Source organism: Pimephales promelas, chromosome 7 (assembly GCF_988280905.1).
Source record: "Pimephales promelas chromosome 7, fPimPro1.hap1.1, whole genome shotgun sequence".
NCBI classification, from domain to species: Eukaryota; Metazoa; Chordata; class Actinopteri; order Cypriniformes; family Leuciscidae; genus Pimephales; species Pimephales promelas.
This window is the reverse complement of record NC_142775.1, coordinates 31,605,742-31,628,841: the sequence shown is the minus strand read 5'-3', so window position 1 is coordinate 31,628,841 and position 23,100 is coordinate 31,605,742. Positions and strand designations below refer to the sequence as shown.

At 40.6% G+C, this 23,100-nt stretch overlaps 1 protein-coding gene across 1 annotated transcript; it reads left to right on the top strand.

Annotated features, from left to right (window-relative positions):
• The first annotated feature begins 521 nt into the window (after positions 1-521).
• irs2b (insulin receptor substrate 2b) lies at positions 522-14,019 on the top strand. The gene is made up of 2 exons (XM_039683270.2): positions 522-3,907; positions 11,840-14,019. Exons 1-2 carry the CDS (start codon positions 745-747, stop codon positions 11,842-11,844), a joined length of 3,168 nt encoding a protein of 1,055 aa, XP_039539204.1. The 5' UTR covers positions 522-744; the 3' UTR covers positions 11,845-14,019.
• Positions 14,020-23,100: the final 9,081 nt, after the last annotated feature.

The window sequence follows — 23,100 nt, the reverse complement described above, 5'->3', positions numbered from 1 at the left end:
ACACAGCATTCTCACATTACAAAAGGAAATTACACCAGAATACGATGAACTTCACAATAGGATAATAATGAGCTACAACGTATTAGCTTATCAAATGTTTGACTTTGCAAATTATAAGCGATCACTCTCTAAATAACGAACAAACTGCCGAAAAACTTGCGCCCCGTGGTCAGGCTACGGTTGTTTTAACCACCCCAGTTGTTCCCCAAAATGAACCAAGAAAATTAAAATCAGACTATTCACGCTCATTTCATTCCGTATTATTTGAATAAAATTCAACACTCAGAGCGGCTCTCCGACCAGCGCGCTCAGTGGGTTGCGCTCCTCTGACAATTCTCAGACACCTTTGGATGTTCTAGTGGGGGGCGGAGCGGCGATAAAGAGTAAACGTGATTGGTGCTATCAGCTGTCGATCAGATTCTTCCACCAATGAGCCCAATGAGCTGTTGAAGAGTCGTATTCGGGTACGCCTTTCCCCGAAGGTTGCACCGCCTAGTTTGTGTGTGTGTGCGTATTTTTTTCTTTCTATTTTTTTTTTTGTAACCAAAGCTGGATGTGTAGGACGTCACATGTTGTTTTTCCTCTTCACTCCAGTCACTTAGCGATATGTGTTATTTACTGTTAAACCGCTCCTCGCAGCGAACGCGCACTCCGCGCCGGGTAGCCTACAGAAGATAGTCTGACAGGATTATATCTGACTGACAGCACAAGTTAAGGAAAAGTGAGAGTTTCTATTCAGAGCATATGAGAATGGCGAGTCCGCCGCCGACAGAAGGACAGCTGATTTCAAATACGACAGTGAAGAACAACAACCAGGTTAAGAAATGCGGCTATCTGAAGAAACAGAAGCACGGACACAAGCGCTTTTTCGTGCTGAGGGAGCCGAGCGAGGGCTCTCGCGCCCGGCTGGAGTACTACGAGAGCGAGAAGAAATGGAAAAACAAGTCGGCTGCTAAACGGGTTATTCATTTGGACTCGTGCTTGAACATCAACAAGAGAGCCGATGCCAAACATAAACACCTGATCGCCCTTTACACCAAGGACGAGTATTTTGCCGTGGCTGCCGAAAACGAGCAGGAACAGGAGGAATGGTACACTGTTTTAACGGATTTAATGAACGAGGGGAAAGTGAGCGACGGCTCCGCTTCTAATTCAGCGTCATCCCTCGTCGGCTTTGATGAGGCGAGCTACGGCGTGATAACGCCCGTCACCGCTACTTACAAGGAGGTTTGGCAGGTCAATTTGAAATCTAAAGGACTCGGACAGAGCAGAAACTTAACGGGCGTTTACAGGCTGTGTTTATCTAGCCGGACCATCAGCTTCGTGAAACTCAACACGGAGGTGGCGTCGGTGATTTTACAGCTGATGAACATCCGCCGATGCGGACACTCGGACAGCTTTTTCTTTATCGAGGTGGGCCGGTCCGCGTCGATCGGACCCGGCGAGTTGTGGATGCAGGCAGACGATTCGGTGGTGGCGCAGAACATTCACGAGACTATATTAGAGGCTATGAAAGCAATGAAAGAGATGTCAGAGTTCCGCCCGCGCAGCAAAAGCCAGTCTTCGGGTACCAACCCCATATCTGTGCCCACCAGGCGGCACTTTAACAACCTCCCGCCGAGTCAGACTGGGCTGACACGACGCTCGCGCACCGACAGCATGGCAGCGACGTCTCCCGTGACAAAACTGACGTCCTGTAGGATCCGCACGGCAAGCGAGGGTGACGGTACCATTGGCAGCCCCATCAGTCCAGGCGTGAACAGGATGCATTTGAGCCGCTCTAACACAGTGACAGCTCGCCCATGCAGGACATTTGAGTCATCAACCCTGCAGCATAGTAAATCCATGTGCATGCCTGTGTCTCACTCGCCTCCCTCAGCTGTCAGCCCAGTCAGTCTGCCAGGCCCTCGCCCCTCCAGCTGCACCGCCTCAATTTCAGGCTCTCCCAGCGACGGTGGCTTCATCTCCTGCGATGAGTGCGGCTCCAGCCCGGGTGATATCCGGCACCTCTTAGCAGCAAACCGAAGCAACACACCTGAGTCGCTCGCTGACACCCCACCCTCACAGGAGGGCAGCAACCTGTATGGATATATGATCATGGAAAGACCGAACAGCTGTGGACGGCGAAGCATCCGGGCGGCAGGCGAGGAGAGCGTAGGCGATCTGGAGAAAGCCTACAGGAAGAGGACACACTCTCTCACCATGCCTTACCAGAAGAGGGTGCCATCACAAGTGTCCTCCACTTCGCTGGACGAGTACACGCTCATGAGAGCTACGCACACAACTGGTGGCCATTCGGGGCGCAGCTCTCACACCGCATCCCCAAAGCTCACATACCCTGAAGATTATGGGGATATTGAAATCGGATCGTTACTGAAAAGTTCCAGCGGTAATCTGGCCGACTGTGGCTACATGCCGATGACACCAGGTGTCGCTCCGCAAGGGGGGAAGACTGACAACTACATGCCCATGAGCCCAATGTGCGTTTCGGCTCCAAAGCAGATAATCAACCCCAGGACCCACCCCCTGACTATTGCGAATGGTTACAGAACCAATTCCCCGAGCAGTTGTTCTCTGGATGACAGCGGCTACATGAGGATGCTGTGTGGCTCTAAATTATCCATCGACAGCTCAGATGGGAAACTGTCTAATGGTGAGTACCTCAACATGTCCCCTGCAGATTCAGTCACACCACCAGACTACTACCTGAGCCCCGAGTCTCCATGTCTCAGACAGCTTCACTTGTTTAACTCTTTGACCCACTGCCATAAGCCCCAACAGACGCTAAAGGATGCGAACAATGATCAGTATGTTGTCATGAATCCTCAGAGTCAGAGGATCATAGAGGAGTCAGTAAAAACAGCATCCCCCCCTGCCCCATCTCCTCTAAGACAGAGCCGCACGGATAGCTTCATCCTCCTGCACAGGATAAACCGGCCCACCCGCCTCTCCCTTGACACGCTCCGGACATTACCCAGTATGAACGAGCATCCCCTCCCCACTGAGCCGAAAAGCCCTGGCGAGTACATAAATATAGACTTTGGACATATTGCTGAAAGTTGCACTCCGCCCTCCATTACTTCTTCCGAGAGCTCAGCCTCATCCCTCGGTTCATCTGCAGATCAGAGGACATCCTCCCTCTCTGATTACATGAACATAGATGTGAGTTCTCAGTCACCCAAATCTGGAAATGCCGCTCCGTCTAATGCTTTGCAGCCTTTGGCGGATCTCACGTCCTGCCCCGCCCACCCTAAAGAAGAGGAGAAGGATGAACGGTACCACCGCACGGCACAGGTGGCACCAGTGGGCCCAGTTGACAAAGCTAAAGACGATTACACAGAGATGACGTTCGGTGTGCCCGTTTCCCCTCCTGTCTCGCAGCCCTCAGAAGGTGGGCAGAACATCAGCCCATCCTCCTGCATGCAGAGGCTGACTGTGAATGAGACTGTGGGAGTGCCTGGCGTTGAAGCATTCCTGCTGCATGGTGCCACTTTGGCCTTGGTGGATCCCGACCGGGGTCCCAAAGTGATCCGTGCCGACCCCCAGGGACGCAGGCGGCACAGTTCGGAGACATTCTCCTCAACCACCACCGTAACACCAGTTTTTCCCTCTTTCGCACACGACGCCAGGCGGCATGGTTCAGCCTCTGTGGAGAACGTGTCTGTTTCTGTGAAGAACAGCGAAGGATCGGATGAAGAGTACAACAGTCCCATGTGCAGGGAGACATCGGCCGGCTTTCAGAATGGACTTAACTACATTGCCTTAAACTTGATGGATGGAGGACTTGCCAGCTGTGATTCGCTTGTCCGGTTCAAACCTGCCAGCTGCTGTAAAGAGGGCATCAATGGAATGCATGCCAGTCCGTATGCCAGCCTTGGGTTCAAGGAGACGGCAACAATAGTAACAGGTAAGCTGAATTCATACAAGACATAACCGGTGACCAGCTTCATTAGTTAATGTTTACACTATTCACTTCATTTCTTTCAAATGCCTGTGCATCTGAAATGTTATAATTATTTAGCTGTGTTAACTCACTACGATATGTCATGACACATTATTTTGGCGACAAGAACAACTGCATATTACTTTTGCATGCCACATGACAGATTTCCCTCTTATGTGAGAGAGCTAATTGAGCACCTTGAGTGTCAGATTGATGGAAATGCCTCTTTAAAAAGCTGTGGCGCAGTTTTTATTCTCAGTGACTGATCGCTTCACCCGTGTCTGCAGGGGTGTTTGGGATGAAAACAGCTCAGTTAAAAGTTTTTATTCATTCTTAATGGAGCTCCCTATTGAAATTATTCTGTCAGTAGTGTGAGGATGACTGTGGGATGCGGTCAGTTTGAGAGGATGTCAATGTGAAAAAGAGAGATAATGTCAATAATTTAGCAAAAGAAAAAACATTCTCAATATTTGATTTTGCATCATACTCTCTGAATCAGAATTAGTAATTATATTACTTGATTGAAGAGTACCCAGATAAAAACAAGTGAGTCAGTTGTTTATCAGTTTTCAGGTGGAGGTTTTCAGGGCTGGAATGCATAATGTGTGCAAAGGTCGTTCAGAGAGGTTAACGCCGGCTTGTTTTTCCAACCTGCCAGGTTCAAGGAACAACCCACCTTTTGTTTTTCGGCATGACTTGAAAAACAAAGTTGTTTGTGCTGTGCAGCACAGAGATAAACGAATGGACAGACACAGATTTGGACTCACGTGGAAGACACACTGAAATGAGTTGTAAGATAGGAGGTGTTGTTGTTAAGCGTAACTTTGTTTGAGTGGGATTGTGTGAAGGCTGTATAAGTGTTTAAAAAAGGAGTATGCTACACTTTAGTGAGACCCCTTGCACCCGCTTAAAACAACATACATACACACCATATAAGGCAAATAGACAGCAACCGTAGCTCAATTATGATCTCTAGGGTGTGTGAGTGTTTGTGCTGGCGGAGCAGGTGTTTCTGCAGTTCTCTGTTTACCTCCACAAGAGGACAGGGCAGAAAGACGTAGCCGCAGGCCACGGAAGCCCTAGAACAGTGGGAGGAGACCAGAAAGAAAACTCTCAGAAACATCGGCACACACTCAGCCATCCAAGCCCTGTGATTGGTCACAGACAACATTCCACCAAAACAAAAGATGAGCCACAGAGACAGAACACAGAGCTCTTATTTGTGTCGAATGGCCCGATAGTTTTCCTGATAGGGAACTTGCGCCAGTACGGGACCCATTGAGCAGAGAGGAGAGCACGGACAGGCTGCGCTCTGTTTACTACGCCAACGTCTGTAATGCCACATTTCACTCCCTCCTCCCGTCACTTTTTACACACTGATTTGAATAGTACATTTGTGAATGGGAAGCAGACACATACTTTGGCAAACATAACTACATATTTACACAGTGTGCAGGATGTTTGACTGAGGTTTATGACGGAGCCTCATTATTTCGGGCTGATTGTTTTTGTCACACTGTGTCGTTTTAAATTCAGCATTTTTCACATCTGCATCCTTACTGAGTCATTGAACACCAAAATACTCCAGCAGTGTGTTGTAAACTAAATAGGTCCCCCATGACCTGGCCTTAGATATAGATGGCTATAGAGTGAGGCATAAAGAGCTCTGTGGGCATTGAAGCTTTCGCCTACCTTTTATTTCCTTAGATTGGATTCTCTCCATTTCTTCCCTACATAATATCACTGGAGGAGAGAGTAAACACCGTCTTATTAAAAATTTACCATTAGCCATATCAGAGAGCTCTGTGTGTGTCTGCTATAGGGGCTTCCAAAGAATCATCCCTCCTGAGAATAGTGTGTGTGAGGGGCCAGGCCAGCAGATGGCGGGGGCCAGGGTCGTGCACCTGCCATTCCAAGCAGTGCACAGTGGTTATCAGGCCCATCAGAGCCCTGACAATACACTAATGATTAGTGGCCATCTGCTGCCCCACACAACAGAACAGAGAGCGATATATAGGGAGATTCAGTCAGATAACCAGCAAAAACAGTTGGCACAAGCTTGAAATAAAAGTGAAATCTCTCTTTGTTGCAGACACACCGAGCCCCGCCCCTTCATCCTTTGATAGACTTGATTTAATTGGAAGGTACAGCAGTGAAAGAAAGATTGTGTCTATCAATTTGCCTGCTTTTATTTTTAGACAAAAGACTCAGGTGACCATCCCCCATCAAAACACTCACCTATTCCTTTGAATCCTAGTGTATTATCATAATATCTTTCTCTCTTCCATCATAAAACATTTTGTTTAATATATCCACCGATTATTTTTTTTATATATTTGAAGGAATATTTTCACTTCTTCCATTCTGTCTATCAGCAATCATCAGTGTGACTCTGCCTTCCCATCCCATCTCTCTTCATGTCCTCTTTCACCTCTTAGTCTGTTGTTGTTGTTGTCTCTGTAAGTATCTGCTATCGTTGCAGATTTTATAGTGTTAAACACATCCAAGATGTTCTGTGAAATGCTCTCACTGCTTCCCAATTTTAGCAGCACAGATAAGGCGGATTACATGCTGCCACAGATTAGACATTGTTGAGCAGCTTTGTTTGGTGTCCAAGTAAACGACACACTGGCGAATTTCACCCAAGGGCTATATTTCACCCAAAATCAACAGAATGAAATAATAAAATATACTTGGATTTACAGAAAATTAAGCCTATTTTATTTTTTATTTTTTTATTGTGACATTATTTTCATGACCCCCCCCCCCCACACACACACACACACACACACACCAAGTAGTTGTTGTACTTTGTCATTTTAGTGTAATATAGGGAAAAAATGTTTTAATGTAATTTCACTCACAAATGATACAATCATTGTGCACACTTTCTGTTTTTCTTGGGATAGAAAGTATCTATAACTATAGGAAAGAGAAAAGTCCTTTCTGTCCTTGACGTCAAATCTGGACAACACATTTGAGACCTCTCTCATTCTCTCTTTTTTTTTCTCATTCTCTTATTTCTCTCTCTCTCTCTCTCTCTCTCTCTCTCTCTCACACACACACACACATACTGTAGTATGTGTGTAAAGTATATTTATAACATATATGTTAATGCTATATGTTAACATCCTATAAATGTCGCATTATGTGTGTGTGTGTGTGTTTAGCATGTGGCAAAGAGTAGGATGTGGCTGGAAAATATCATTTGAAATCTGCATAGGATGTTCTTTAAGAGCACGTGCCGTATGTGGGAATAATTGCATGGCATGTGGCCTGATTCTGAATGAATGCTCCTTTTCTCCCCTGCTGAGCCAAGTCATCTGAGTGTGTATGCGTGGAGCAGAATATGTATTGATGCTTTACTCTCATCAAGTGAATTTAAACGGCTCCTTCGGTATTTGGTTTTGTTTAAAGGAGGATGACTGTGAGATCTGCTGAGCTCGCACACCCTTGTACACACTTTCTTATTCATGAACTGGAGTTTATTTCCATATGTCCACTGAGCTCTGTTGGCTTAGTTGGCTAAAGTGTTATGAGATTACAACGTGACATTTACACATGAAGATCATCCCACCTTGCATACAGAGTAACCTTTTGCCCTGCCTTTCCTCCCATAGCTGATAATGACCGTTTCTGTAAAGTTAAGCTACAGTTTACAATTTGAAATTGAGCCGAGAGCTGTCAGTGATGTGCTAACAACTTGAAAATTAGCTTCATCTGTTATTATTATTATTATTATTATATTTTTTTCTTTCACTTTTGGCATTATTAGTAATAATTATAATTTTTTATTTATTTTATTAATTAACCTAATTTATTATGAATCTTAAAAATGTATACATGGTTGTTTGTTAAGCTGTGGCTTAGCAGTTGGTTGAGCCATATGAAAGAGACATTTATTTGAGAGAGTGAATCCTTTAAATTGTACTCTTGTGTGCCCATGTACGTCACTCCACTTGCCTCCCTCAAACTTTCACCGAATTGCTACAAATCGCTGACAGTGTGAAAATCCCTGAAGGGAGTGACATTGGAAGATCCTACTGAGTGAGGATGAACAGAAACATTGTTATTTCTACCCCACGGGTTCAAACTGATACTCTCCTTCTATGATATATGAGACTAGCGTAGATAAATAAATTAGTAACACTAGCACATGTTTACAGTACAGTCAGTCACTTGGCTGATTTTCTCTCTACTGTAAATGTGTGTGTGTGAGAGAGAGAGAACAGTTGTGTGTTATACTTATATGTGTGTGTGAGAACACCAGACTGTTGCTGGCCTGGCTGCAGGAGGGCTATATTTAACCTGTGTGAAATAAATAAATAATGAGTCGCAGGACAAATGTGTGTGGAGAGGGGGCTTCTTTTTTTTTTTGGATGGGGGCAGCGGGTTCACAAGATTTTTTACTTGAACCAGCGTGGTCCAGATTACAGCTGCTTTAAATACATGTGCTGATTTCCCACAGAGACACAGAAACCACAGTTTTAACACCGTTAAAAAAAAAAAAAAAAAAAAAAAGGTTAAGGAAGCAATATACTAAGCTTAGATCTGGAGACTTGTATAGGTTGATTGATTACTCTAAAAGAGGGAGAGAGATGGGGGAGGGAATTTGGGTTCAGAGGGTCTGATAAGAACTCACACTTCTGGTCTCCATCTGCTCTTACTGATATTTGAATTTGAGCATGTTTACAATTAGCTTTGATATTTATTGATTTAAATTTACTCATTGAGATGTAAGAAGCAGTGTTTCCTACATAATTATGTTTTTGGTAATATTGAAATGATTAAATTATTGAAAATGTTACCATCTAATTTCTTGGCATAACATAAACATAATTTATTTTGAATCTGGCACTGTAGACAGTAGTGAATGCAGGACACAGTTAATAAAGTTAGCTCAGGTCAGCATTCGACAGATAAAACATTTAAAGTTCCTCCCTCTGCCCATTCATCAGTCTCCGTCTGAGTGCTTATCCCATGACCTCACTGCTTTTTCTTTCCCCCTCATTCACTGGCACTGTTTTTTTTTTTTTTCTGCCTTTCCGGATCGGAATGGGACAGCCATGGAATTGCCAAGCTTCCTCTTGCTTAATTAGCTCTGTGAAATTCAAGCTGGCTTCTGACCTCTACACATACACTACATGACTCCGGATCTGTGGCATCAGTGTAAATGTGAGAATCAGCGAGACGGGGAAAGAGATCTCTGTCTATTTCGAGTCTATACACATGACGAAATCAGACCACCCGAAATGGTACTCTAAGAGTCTGTGTACGACCAGGCAAGCTCAAGTTCACATCAAGGTTTCCACTGCGCTGTCATCATGTAAGAGTTTATGCTAATGTTTCTGTAGTCAAAACAGCATCTTTGTTTTAGTCTTCAAAGCACTTAGCAGTGTGGTGGCCGTAAAGTAGGTCAAGACGTATAATGCCATTGTCCACTTAATGGTGACATTGAGCTGGACACACATGGCACCTTTCATTGGGCCAAACTTTTTACACATTTTTTTTTTTTTAAAATCTTTGTACTTTATTGATTCACTATAAGGAATTAGCTGATAAGAGTCAGGTTTTTGTGAATCAGACATTTTTGCAGAGATCTTTTTAAAGTAAAAGAATAATCTTTAAATTCTTTTTAAATTCACGATGAAATCAAAATGGACAATTCAGATTTGTAATGAAATATTGCAGTGTTTGTTATAAAATATTTGAATGTATTTTTTTTTTTCATGTTCCTTCGTGTTTACTAGCATGAGGGCGGGTCAACCTGTCAATCATGAGATCAAAGCAATAGCAAACCACAAGTCCCGCCCTACATTTTTGCTTGTTTGAGAAGTCGTTTTAATTGGTTATACATCCCAATAGGAAAGAAAACACAACTTCTGTTGACTTTACACTAAGAAAAAGAGTTTACACATTTTCAAAAACCCTAAAACAACAAAAATAAACACTTAATGTACATTAAGGCTGTTGTTACTCTTGTAGATATGGGTTTGTCATTGGTGTTTGGCTGTGGGATCGGGGTGAGTGAAACATGTTTTCTGCTGTTTTTCCCACAGTCGGTCTAGTTAAAAGGACAACAGGAAAGCACCTACTCCCCTTTCTCTTTCTATTTCTTCACAAGTTGGCTGTGAGCAAACAGATCTGTCAGCAGCACTTAACTGCAAGAGTAATACTTCGTAATACCACACAGAGGGAGGTATCAAAGAGCAAGAAAAGATGAGGCACTTTACGAGCGTGAAAGCGCTTGACCTCTCGCTGGCCCCTCCTCCCTTACTTTAACCAGCTCTCTGTGAGAGAATGCATCCCTACTGACGGTCATGGGAATTACTTCCATCCTTGTCAGAGTGGATGTTGTGATATCGGACTCACATGCGGAAGTGTTTGGAATGTGCGCGGGCAGTCCAGATAATGGGAGCGATTATGGTGTGCAATATAGCCGATGGCTGTGAATTAAGGGTTTGTTAAGTGTGTGTGAGAGCGAGTCTTGCTCTATGAAAACAGCTCTTGTTCTAGGCGGATGAAAAGCAGGAGGAGGAGATTGGTGGTAGCGTACAGCCTGAGAGGACAGACCCACGAAAGGATTTGTGTTAGCAGAGACTTCCGCCCAGTGAGAGGCCTACATGCAAATGAAACCTCACAAACAAGTACAGCGGGTGAGAGGTCAGGATAGCGATCTAGTCTCGTAAACAGAACCCAGACAGAAGCAAATTGTCAAACGACGCTGTAATGTTTACACTTCAAACGTAAAACCGATGTGTGTAATTGTCTTTCTATTTTATGAGAATGTACACACGGGATGCATTCTGTTGCACACGAGCCATTGCGTCATATCTTGCTATGTTTCATGTACAGTTAAACAGGAAGAACTCTGTTGTTCCGCATTTAGCTTTTTATGAGCACCAGAAAGCATGTGATACCAAAGGCCCTAAAATATGATCTTGCCAGGGACACCTTTCTAAAATTGCATGGTCTATAAAGACCCATTTATACAGTGAGAGAAACATATTAATCATCATATTATAAAATCAACAAGGTGTTTCCAAAGTTATTATTATTATTTTGACAGATTTAACATTGAGGAAGCACAAACCCTACACCTTGAATCCACATGGACCAGACCTGGCCCGGATCTTTGCCGACAATATGTTGCCATCTGGGAACCCTCTTTGGGCGTTACAAACCACTGTCAGGATTTACTAAAGACACGTTATTAATGAAATATTATCTATTTTTGCAGCTGACCTTATTGCATATGCATTTATGGGAGGAGAATATTTAAATAAATCATGCAATGTGATTTACTAAGATGATTTGTAGTGTTTCAAATGCCAAAAAAGGCACGTCTTGCCCATTTCAGCAAAGTAGACTTCAATATTTAAATAGCATGGATATTGTTGAACATCTAAGGCTGTGTTGTGTGTCAGCGTATGGCCGGCTCTTGTGCTCTTTCCGTCAGCTACACAGAGCTAAATGTCAGCGAGTGTTTCCCACAGTCTGTCTCTGAGCACCTGCCACTTCTGTTGCTCATAGCAAAAGAGCGCGCATTCCTTACTTGGTAAAGGAGAGCACAAGAACAGCAGCGAGAACGAGACAGAGGGAGTGTGTAACCTTTTATCCCCCTCTAGCCAGTTTCATTCCTCATGTATAAATCACATACGGATGGTAATGGAAAAACACACGCCGCTCAGTGAAATGGGAATTTTTTTTTTTTTTTCAGACAAAGCACAGAGGAATATGATAGTATTTCAGAAAAATGCTTTTTTTAACATTAGCGAATGCCCATAAAAGGCTGTTGTGTTGCGCGACGGCGTTGATCTCGGGGAACGCTTTCTTTCTCTGTCTTTACAGACATCACACTAATGTGCTTCTTTTTTGTCTCTTGTTTTCTTGCAGACTAACCAGAGCCAGTCTTCTCATAAAGGCTCCTTCACTCCGTTGTTCACGTCGAGAGCAAGGGACGAGGGAAGGAGAGGAGGCGCTCGTGTGGACAGATGGACCACGTTGCTGCTGAACCAGGCCTCCACTGATCTTTGACCTCCCAAATGCATTCGAATGGCCGTCGTCACGGCAACACAGACACTTGACCCCAGCGTGAGGCATGACGAAGACTCGCAGACACAGAGGCGGGGCTTCCTGTCCATCTGTCACTCACTACAATCTCTACAATTTTTGTGTTATGGACCTTTTTCCACTGGTTTTGTTACGAGCTCTGGACTTCGAGTGGCCAGTGTCCCTCAACCTGTGAACCAAAAAATCTGATCACGCATACACCCGCCACACTATTTATTTCCCCCGCGAGTGCGTGCGTGCGCACGGGTGGTTGCAACACTGCACAGAGGTGGCATTTCAGAAATTTACAAAAACAATTCGAAATCAGACACACACACACACACACACAAAAGCAGTCACTTGAAAACCCTACCTCAGAACGAGCCAGGTTATGACTTACAAAAATCTATATATTGAGAAATTAATTTATTTTTCCAAGTGAATGTTTTCGTAAAAACACCAATCCAAAGCCTTACTGACTGTGCTGTCAAACAGTGTTTCCTGGAGGACCTGCGTATACACTCACAAGAGTATCAAAGATTACTGTTTGCCATGATAACTGAATGTCTTGCAGTGCAGCCGAGGAAGTTCCTACGCTGCAATCAAAGATCTATTAATGTTATTTTGCATTCTACACAGATATTTAAAGGATTTTAATAAAATAATATTTATCTGAGCTGGGAAAGGACCGGGCCTTCCGCCCGCAATTCCGCACATATGCAAAGCAGGCTTTCATAGAGGAGGAGTTATTAGTTTTGGAACGAAGCCACACGCGATTAACACACGCTAGAGATGAATGATGTCGTGCGCCTCAGGTCAGAGAGAGGAGCATCTCTCTCTCGCCAAGCCTAGGCATGCTAGCACACCGTCTTTAAACATTAACAACCCAGAAGCCTCTGCGGACTTGCCCCCTCTCACTGCTCCGAACACACAGGCTTCCCTTTGCCTTACATACACATCCGTCGGCACGCCGTTCCAGAGAGTGATAGATTTCGGGACGTCTCAGAAGGCCTGACACCATTATTGCTGCTCCCTACTGTCAGACAGGGATAGACTCGTCAGAACCAATGCTTTGTCTTGCACTTACAAACTCCTTAGATTGTAACACAAGACACTTTTGAATGTAGAGTATTCCGGAGATCTCCACAGGAGACGAAACACACGGCCTAAACATCCACAAACAGACTTATACCGAGGCAGAGTTGTTCACTTGTACATCACACACACACACACAACTTGACTTAAGTATATGAAAACGTTTGCCTAGAAAGCTGTACATAATGTATAAAGAGATTGCAACTGACATTTTTAAGTTAAATTATAACTTATTTCTTTTTGTATGTACATATATATACGGTATGTGTTTGAATGAATTTCCCCCCAAACAACTAAAGCACTAATGAAGGTACATGCCCAAAGGCTGAACTTTGGGCCTGGCGTTTTTTCTTTTCTAATTCTTTAGTACGTTTGTAAAAGTATGCACACTGTACTATAGATGCCACTTCAAGGATATTTGATAATGCTATAATATAAAAGAAAAAAAAATTCTTTGAATAATTCTTGATATTACGAAAATAGGTACAAATTCACAAATGGCGTATGCATTATGCAATATTTACATTTTTTTTAAAGATTAGTTTACAGAAAGAAACCAAATGTATAAATACTGTGTTAATATATTTAAAACCATAAGAACGTTTTTTTGCTGTATAAAGTTTTCTGCCAACTTTGAATGGAAAAGTGTTTTTTTTTTCCTTCTTCTACTTCATCTTTGCTATTGAATCCTAACAGTTATTTCAACAGTGTTCTTTTGCAAATGCTGTTTCACAGTATGGAAATCTTGAATATTTCAATGCCTGAGTGATTTTTTTTTTTGTCTTCCATTGTATATATTTCATATTCTTTGCATTGTGATGCTACTTAGAAATGATAATTTAAACTTAGTGTAATTAGCATTGCTTTAGAAACTGTATTGATTCTGAAAAGCCACATGCAATAAAAAGTAACATTATTTAAGAATCTCATTCTCTCTGCTCACGTCTCTTTCGTAGCTTACAAATGACACTATACTTGTGTGACTTCTTGAGAGCAACCTAGCTCAGCCAGACAGCAGATGTCTTCATTCATCATCTGAGTACCTTCACGTCACACACTTACACTCTCAACACATTCAGCTTAAGTGATGTAACTTTCAAGCTTTTTGTGAGCTTAATTAAAACGCAGACTAAACAAATAGCCTGCGTTCATGAAGATACTCATAATAGCTGTGCTGTCTGATCCACAGCTTGACCCAGAATACATAACTGACTAAAGGGATTATGAATTTTCACGCCCAAAGCCATATGACGAAGGATTGTTAATTCTCAGGCCCCTGCTAATTAAAATGGTAATTAAGTCTGGGGTAAGATGGAATTGCACAGTCTGGTCAGTGCCAACAGGGTGGGGGTTGGCTGTGGGCGACTAAAGGATCAAAATGAACAGGTCTGGGATCTGTACTGCACCGCCTCAGCAGATGCGAGGGTTCGTGGGCTCCCTGCATATTTTCTGTGTCAGGGCTCCCTGATATGTTCGGTCAACATGTCCTGACTGATCTAAACCTTTTTCACTTCAGTTCATTTGAATTCATAGTTTACACATGACATCACATCGTTTTAGGAAGGCCCACAAGGGCTTTACAATAAGGTTTTACTTCACTGCCTGCCAGTTATTTTTTTTTTTTTTTTTTTTTAGGTATGTACTACAAATGTAGTTAGAGAGTAATAGTAAAAAAAACCAAAAGACCTTATTGATGATGCATGTATAAAGGTGTGCAGATAAACCCAGAATTTAACCCAGAATGTGACCCAGAATGCAACGCAGTTTCTCGTTAAGCATTTTTCCATTGAAAACCATTATAAAGATAACGCTTAACCATTTAGCAAGGCAAGGCACTTTTATTTATAAAGCACGTTTAAAACAGCCACTGCTGACCAAAGTGCTGTACAGTCAGTTCAAAAAATATTAAATACATAAATACTCCAACCAACATAAACATAACATAAGCACACCATAAAGCGCATCATAAAATTACATTTGACCAAACGCCAAAGAGAAAAAATAAGTCTTTAGTGATGATTTAAAACTATCAACAGTGGGAGACAGCCTTACATGATCCGGCAAATCATTCCACAAACGTGGAGCAGCGACCGAAAAAGCACGATCCCCTTTTCAATCCCCACGATCCACGATCCCCTTTTCGAGAATTAACAATCCCCGAAAAAGCACGATCCCCTAGCACGTTGTGTTCATATTCTCAGCTCATCTGCTCACCCACATAGACAATGCATCATCAATAAATGTAGCCTATATTGAATTTGTTTTTTGAATAACATTGTTTTAGCACATTACGACATTTTAAGTGTTTATCACATCAAGCATTCAAGTCTCACTTTCTTACTTTCTTAATTTTTCTTAAATTACTGGAGCATTCTGTTCACGTTTTAGTTTTTTCTTCTTTTGATAGATGATCTAAATATCCATGGCTTGAAACAAATGGAAAAATTGACAGGAATATGGATGTTTTGCCCTTCTGGTCTCCATGCCAGTCACAGGACTGAAACCTTTGACATTTCTCACAAACGTCTGCATCACAACTTTAGAATTGGTAAATGAATTGTCTTTTTGGATCCGCCAAGCCTCAACTGGGCGAGGCAGATTCACTTTTCTGACATATTTGTGTCTGTGTGTGTCTGTGTGTGTGTGATGACACTCTGAGCCGTAAGAAATGGCTTCCCTCAGCATGCTGACAATCCCATCATCCATCACAGCCCTCGTCAGCTACAAACAGCTCGTTTGGACCAATTAAGCACGCTAATTGATCTTATTAAATAATAAAAGGCAATGGATGATTGAAATCACTCCGTAGACGGGAGAATGGATTCTCAGACTTGATGAAGGAGAACTGACAGTGTATAATACGGCTGTGCAAAGATTAATTGCGAAATTATCCAAAATAAAACTTTGTGTTTACATAATATATGTGTGTGCTGTATATAATTATTTTTTATATATAAATACATATGCATCCATGTATATATTTAAGAATCATTTGCACGTAAATACTGTATATAAAAACATAATCTATATTATATATAAACCTAAATATTTTATATACTCTATGAACAACACATTTTCTTAAATATATACATGCATGTGTGTGTATTTATATATACAAAATAATTATATTATGTATATTTTATTATGTATAATTATATTATGAATATATTATGTAAACACAAACTTTTATTTTGGATGCGATTAATCCCAATTAATCATTGCACAGTCCTATATATATACATATATATATATATATATATATATATAGGGATGTAGAATATGCTAATGCAGAATGAGGCATTGATTAATATTTATAAGTATCGGTACTAATAAACCGTAATATATAATTGTAAGAGGACAATTCTAACAGTTTGACTGCTCAATCATTTTTATATTGTCCTTATTCTTGTAAATGTCATGATGTGATTTTTTTTTTTTTTTTTACTTTTTGGGACTTACCAAATTATTTGACATGCGTTAATATCCCTTTTATTTTCATCAAGAAAGAATTTGATCACACTTTAGATTTGTGTAAAATTCTCAATATTAACAAACTATTAACTATACCTTTTCACGCTTTAATGTTTATTAATAAGATAGATGTTGAGTTATGTATTGAAGTAGGGATGTAGAATATGGGCATGCAGAAAATGGCATTAATATGTGCTTTATAAGTACTACAAACAGCAGTATCCTAGTAATATGCATGTTAATAGGACCTTAATCTAAAGCGTTACCAATAATTATAATGGAATAACTACATATTTTAAAAATTGAATCTTTTATTTCATATATTTTTTGTGCTAGCATACGCATCTGTCATTTAAATTCATCTGTATCCAAGAACTTATTGATCAAGTGGATATGTTCCATTTTACTCAGAAAAATAAATAAATATTGAACATCTCAAAAGAAAAAATTATTCCAAAGAGGTCATACTTTTTCTTTTTCCTGGAAAAGCAAACCCATCAGACGTAACCCCTTTAAAGCACCACTGAGAGCTCTTGTCAGACTGTCCTGGGGTCAACTCATTAATGCTGATCTAGGGTCAAATGTTGCATATTGTATCCCTATGCCGGTTATATTGGCATATACTGCTGTGTAAAGAGCTTTAATAGAGAGAGAGAGAGAGAGAGAGAGAGAGAGAGAGAGAGAGAGAGAGAGAGAGAGAGAGAGAGAGGGAGAGAGAGAGAGAGAGAGAGAGAGAGAGAGAGAGAGAGAGAGAGAGAAAGAGAGAGAGAGAGAGAGAGAGAGAGAGAGAGAGAGAGAGAGAGAGAGAACAAGCCATCTGAGGGTTAAACTAATCATGTTAAGTGTATGAGAAATGCTAAAGTGCAACATATTAGTTATACATTATTTGGTTAGACTCAGTCCCAAAATGACCATATATACTACACTGTACCCTAGAGGGACTGGAAGAGCTAATGGTGCAAAAGGAAACGAGGTTTCTGAGCACTTGTGTAAAAATATAGCTGTGTATGTGCTATGTGTGTGTGTTACTCTATACTGCTGCTTCACTTACAGGTCACATGGTTTCACAGCCTGAACTTTTGGTCAGAATTACATAGAGCTGGCCAGTTCCAGCTTATGGACATTATACCGAGGGTTAAGTGTTAAGCGATATAGTGAAACGCTCTCAGCTGCTCTGAGACCTTCCAGCTCCCAAAAAGTTAACCTGTCTAAACCAGTTTTTGTCAACTGCCATTTTTTTTTTTATCAGAATAGTCATGGCATGAAACAGTGTGGGCAGTGGCGGGTATCACAGAACATGTTCAACATGCACAGACATTTGTGATTTTTGTCTTGAAAGGATCACTGTAGTAATAAATGTTCGCAATGTACTGTATGTTAAAGATTCAAACTTTTGTAACTAGTATAACAATTGCCATCAACTCTCCTTCAACAGTTAGAGTATTAGCAATACTAACTTTTTACTGCCTAAAAATTCTTTAAACAGCAGAAGAAGAAAAAATGGCCATCAAAATACCTTAAAATATTTCAGTAGAAAATATTTTATAAAGTTTAACAATCAAACTTTTTTCTCAGACAGAGAGTGACTCTACGGAGCATGTGCTGAATAAAGTCGAAATCCAGTCATTTGAATTAAAAATCCAATTTTGTGTTAGTGAATTTTGTGAGAGTAAAATATTTCCAGATTTCGCAACGGGTTCATGTTGGTCACACTGAATTTCCCGCACTGACTACTTGAAAACTGACTATTTTCGCCTGAATTTATTTTATTTTTTTCTCTGATATGTATGAAAGTCATAGCATGTGTTGCTCAGTAATTGTGCTAGTGTTTTCCGTGGTGAGGTTTCTCAGCTGATTCATGTTGTTTGCCTGTTAAAGGACTTTCAGCATTGCGTAAGTGCTAGAATAATGTTTTTTTTTTCTGCTTCTGTTGTGAAGGCAGGCTCAGCAAAGGGATTAGTCCTCACCCACCCTCTCTCTCTCTCTCTCACTCTTGCTATTTCTCCCACTTGCTTTCTGCTACATTGCAGGCCTTATCTGACCTGCAGAGACTCGCCAGTCAGACAGATGGATGAACTGTCAAAGACACCCTCTTCACTGTCTGCCTCCTTTACTCTGTCCGTCTATCTGTCTGGCAAACAGATGCCGATAAAAGCCAGGCAGAGTAATAGGGTTGCTCCATACACACATGCAACGAACAAAGACAGCACGAGATGTGCAAAGACCTCAAGAGACTGAAAACAGACAAACACAAACACCTGAGCACACCTGGGATGACTCACTATCAACTTAGCCAGCATTCAGGGGTGAGATCATGGTCCCCTCCCCCTTCTCTTTTTCCTCTTTTGACTTTGTTGTTGTTCCCAGAATTCTGTGGAACAGCACGGATGGGTGGGGCTTAAACAGGCCCCGCCCCCACAGCTCACCTGCTTCAACATATAAACAAGAAGACTTATTGTGCTTTGTGTGTGTGTGTGTGTGAAAGAGAGAGAGAGAGAGAGAGAGAGAGAGAGAGAGAGAGAGAGAGACAGAGAGAGAGAGAGAGAAATTGTATTGTCCCAGTTTATATTTAGTGAATCTTAGGAACACAGGTGAGAACAGTTCCTGGCAGTACCTCGCTTTGGCACATTTTTCGAAACAATCTTAGCATTCTTTAAACTGTTAAGTGAAAATGTCACAACTGTTTGAGGGAACAACAGAACTTCATTGCCTGTCTGCAGAATGTAGTATTTTACTCAAAATATTGTATTTGTGCTTCACAAACTAGTTATTGTGTTATTAAATTGGGCAATGCCACTAAAATGTTCAATGTTTTTGTCAGCGTGTCAGCCACATCGGTCAAAATGTTTCGATTTTTTTTTTTTTAACTGCATATCCTGGCTTAGAGGCAGCATTAGCAGCAGTTATGTTTGTGTACAAAGAGACAAACATATTTCTGTCAAATCATTTAAACACAGTCACAATAAAATAAGCGATTTAGAATAACAAAAGAAAATGTTTTTTTTCTACATCTAAACATCTAAAGTAACAAATTTCACATCAAATTTTTTGCAAAGATGAGCAGTTGATTTGAGTAATGTCACTGTGTATTCTATGTTTATGTCATTATATATTGACGTCATCACGCAATGACATCACAACATCATTTAGCAACTTTCAGCAACAAATCGACCAAGCAACTTCTCCTGAAAATCAGCCAGCAACAGTGAGCTTTATTTGCATTTTCATATAAGCCATCAAGAAAGATTTAGTATTTCCCATTTTGGGGAAAAGCTCGAAATCATTTTAGCTACCGGCACATCTTACCCCAAAGTATGTGAAATGCTTTATGTAATAACAAATGAATGACATATACCTTTAGCCAAAAGTTTGGGTGCAGTAAGATATTTTTTTATATATATATTTTTATATTTAGCAAGGTCATGTTAAAATGATGAAAAGTTGCAAATGACACATTTCTATCTTGTTGAGCGAGCTATTTAATGTGGTTATGAGATGTAACAATAAAAACTGCTTATGTTCTTTCTATTCATCAAAAAAAATGTATCACTCAGCACAACGGTTTCCAACATTGATAATAATATGCTGTTTCTTGGCAACAAATCAGCGTATTATAATGATTTTTGAATTCATGTGCCACTGAAGACTGGAGTAATGATGTTTAAAACGAAAAAAAAAAAAAAGCCTCTCATTGCAAGCAGCTGTATATGATTGTCCCTTTATAAATATATCATGCTATAAATATTACACAGTTTACTAGACACAACTCTGATATACTCCACTTTCTCCTAAACATAAAGCCAGCCATCTGCAGAAAACAATCAAAAACAAACATGAGATGACGGGTGTAAAACGATTGAAAACAAAAAACAACTAGACATCTGAAATCAATCAGGCTGATAAGGGAGTGTCCGTGAGTCACGCATTCTCATGAAATTCTCTGTCAGCGTACAACCACATGTGTTTCTCATGCATTATCTGGCTCATCAGTGTCCAACAAACATGTTGACGTCTAGGAGCTTACAGGAAACTCTTTGAGAAAATATGTGGGAATGAACCAATTGTCACTCACTTACTCTCTCTTACTTTCTTTCTCCTTGCTCAGACAAGTCATGGAATGTGGCCTCTCTCTTCTTCTGTGTCTGTTTCCTTCTTTCCTGCTTGTTTACGCTTGGCCGCAGCCTGTGGCTCTTTCCCAGGCCCGGCTGGGATGAGTCGGGATGTTTCCGGGGGGCTAAGTCCAGACTCCGACCTCTCTCGTACGCCCAAACCAGCACGCAAAAAAAAAAACAACGGATGACCCACAACCACATAAACCCATTCACAAAAGCCATTATGACATCATTCTGAACCGCTAACCTATCCAGAAGTGCACATTTATTCAAACAAATCAAGTGATAAGCAGGTCCACACAGGGTCTGCACCCACACAATTCCTTAGAAATGACTCAATTGGCAATTATTTCATATTTAGGTAAAAACCCAGAAGGGTTAAAAAAGAAAGAAAAAAAAACGTGTGAGTGACACAACAAACATATTATCTATATTATTTTGTTTTCTTGTTAGCAGAACACAAACCCAACTAACAGGAAACATTCTGGGGTGCATTTTCCGTACAACTTTGTAGTTCACTGCTACACTACCATAGTACGATGCATCGTTAGAGAAATCAACTAGCTAGTCACGACTGTTTCCCGAAACCTATTGTCGCAAATTATCGTTCAACCACTTTGGTTTCGCACGTGGTGGAGTAATAACTACTTTTAATGAAACTGTTTGAGATCCAATTAAAGGTGCAATATGTAGGATTTTTGGTTCATATACTGTAGCACACTTTTCTTTTCTATTTTAAGATATGTTGATCTAAAAATAATCCTTATTTGTTAATGATCTTTCATCTACAGTTTTTTTTATATGATGGTAAATGGTAAATGGACTGCATTTATATAGCGCTTTCATAGACCCAATGGCCACCAAAGCGCTTTACAATTTGCCTCACATTCACCCATTCACACACACATTCATACACCGACGGCGACGGCAGCCATACAAGGCGCCATCCAGCTCGTCGGGAGCAGCCGGGGTTAGGTGTCTTGCTCATGGACACCTCGACACTTAGTCAGGTGGAACCGGGGATTGAACCACCAACCTTTCGGTTTGTAGACAACCTACATGAACCACTGAGCAACTGCCGCCCCTATGATACCATCAGAACGTATCTGATTTTTGCTAGAATATATTGAATATGTGATCTCACAAAGAGAATGCAAATGGAAAGAAGCATAAGAATTGGTTTCAGATCTGTCCTTATCACCCAAAGTTTGATAGATGATTTAAAACTATACTCTTATATAAGTGAGAGACTTCTTAAAGGTTTCCACTGTTAAGGTCCAAACTGAAGCTGGTGGTCTCTGTACAAAAAACCCATTGAACGACGAGAAGGAGATATTCAGTGAAAAATTATACATTGGATATTAGCAACAAACAGACACATAGCATGGGGAGGAATGTCCTTTTTGTGGTAAACTTGAGACTATTTTTCATGTGTTTATCAATGTCTTGTTGTCTTGACAACATATAGTTGGTATAATGTTGGAGCTTGAAGCTAATGGGTTATTTATCTTTTATGGTCCAACATATTATTTTGATAGAAAGCAGAAAGAGAATATTCTAAAGTTATTGTATGGTCTTATTAAATTAGCAAGGAAAAATAAAGTGGAAGCAAGGATATGAGAAATAGACACTGCTTTATGGTTAATTGTTTTGTAAAAAAAAAAAAAAAAAAGGCTTACTTTGGAATATGCTTATTGTAATCTTACAAATAATGTGATGTAGTTTTAGCGTGTTTTATTTTATCGAGTTTTTATGTGAACCAGATGAATCAGTAAACATTTTTTGACAAATATTTTGGAAGTAAATGTATTATACTGTTTTTGGTCAATAAATTGAATTTTGTCCCCCCTAAATAATTTTATTTTAATGTATTTTTAAATACATTAAACTGTTAAAAAAAATCTTAATATTGTCTAACCCAGTTAAATATGCAGGCCCTCCACGATATACTATCCCTACATAAATGCATTTTTTTTTCTCCTAACATTTGAATTTGAAAATTAATTGACAATGAATAGATTGAATTTGGAACAATAAAAAATCAGATTTTTGATGGCAAACATTTGTACCTATGCAAATCTGAACACATTGAGACATTTCTTTTAGATCTTTACATCTCTTCTGCTGTCCAGAAAAAAAAAAAAAAAACCTGTGATATTAAAGAGATCTCATTTGTAATTTTATTTCATATGGTGAGAGGGGTCAGTTATATTATGGCCCTCTTTTCTATGCAGATCCTGTGGTTGTGTCACGGTTGTGTTATTTCTCTAACAGTGGACGAGTGAGAAGCAGGTTTTCAAGAAACCCTTCATTATGAAACAGTGCAACACAATACTGACCGATCCTCTGATCTTGCCGTATCTTACCCAGAAAAATAAAGCTCACACAGCGTTAATGGGTACATACGTGTTTTGTGTTGCCGCGTGG

Coding starts and splice junctions, on each gene's coding strand:
- irs2b (XM_039683270.2), top strand. CDS start 745: ATGAGAATGGCGAGTCCGCCGCCGACAGAAGGACAGCTGATTTCAAAT.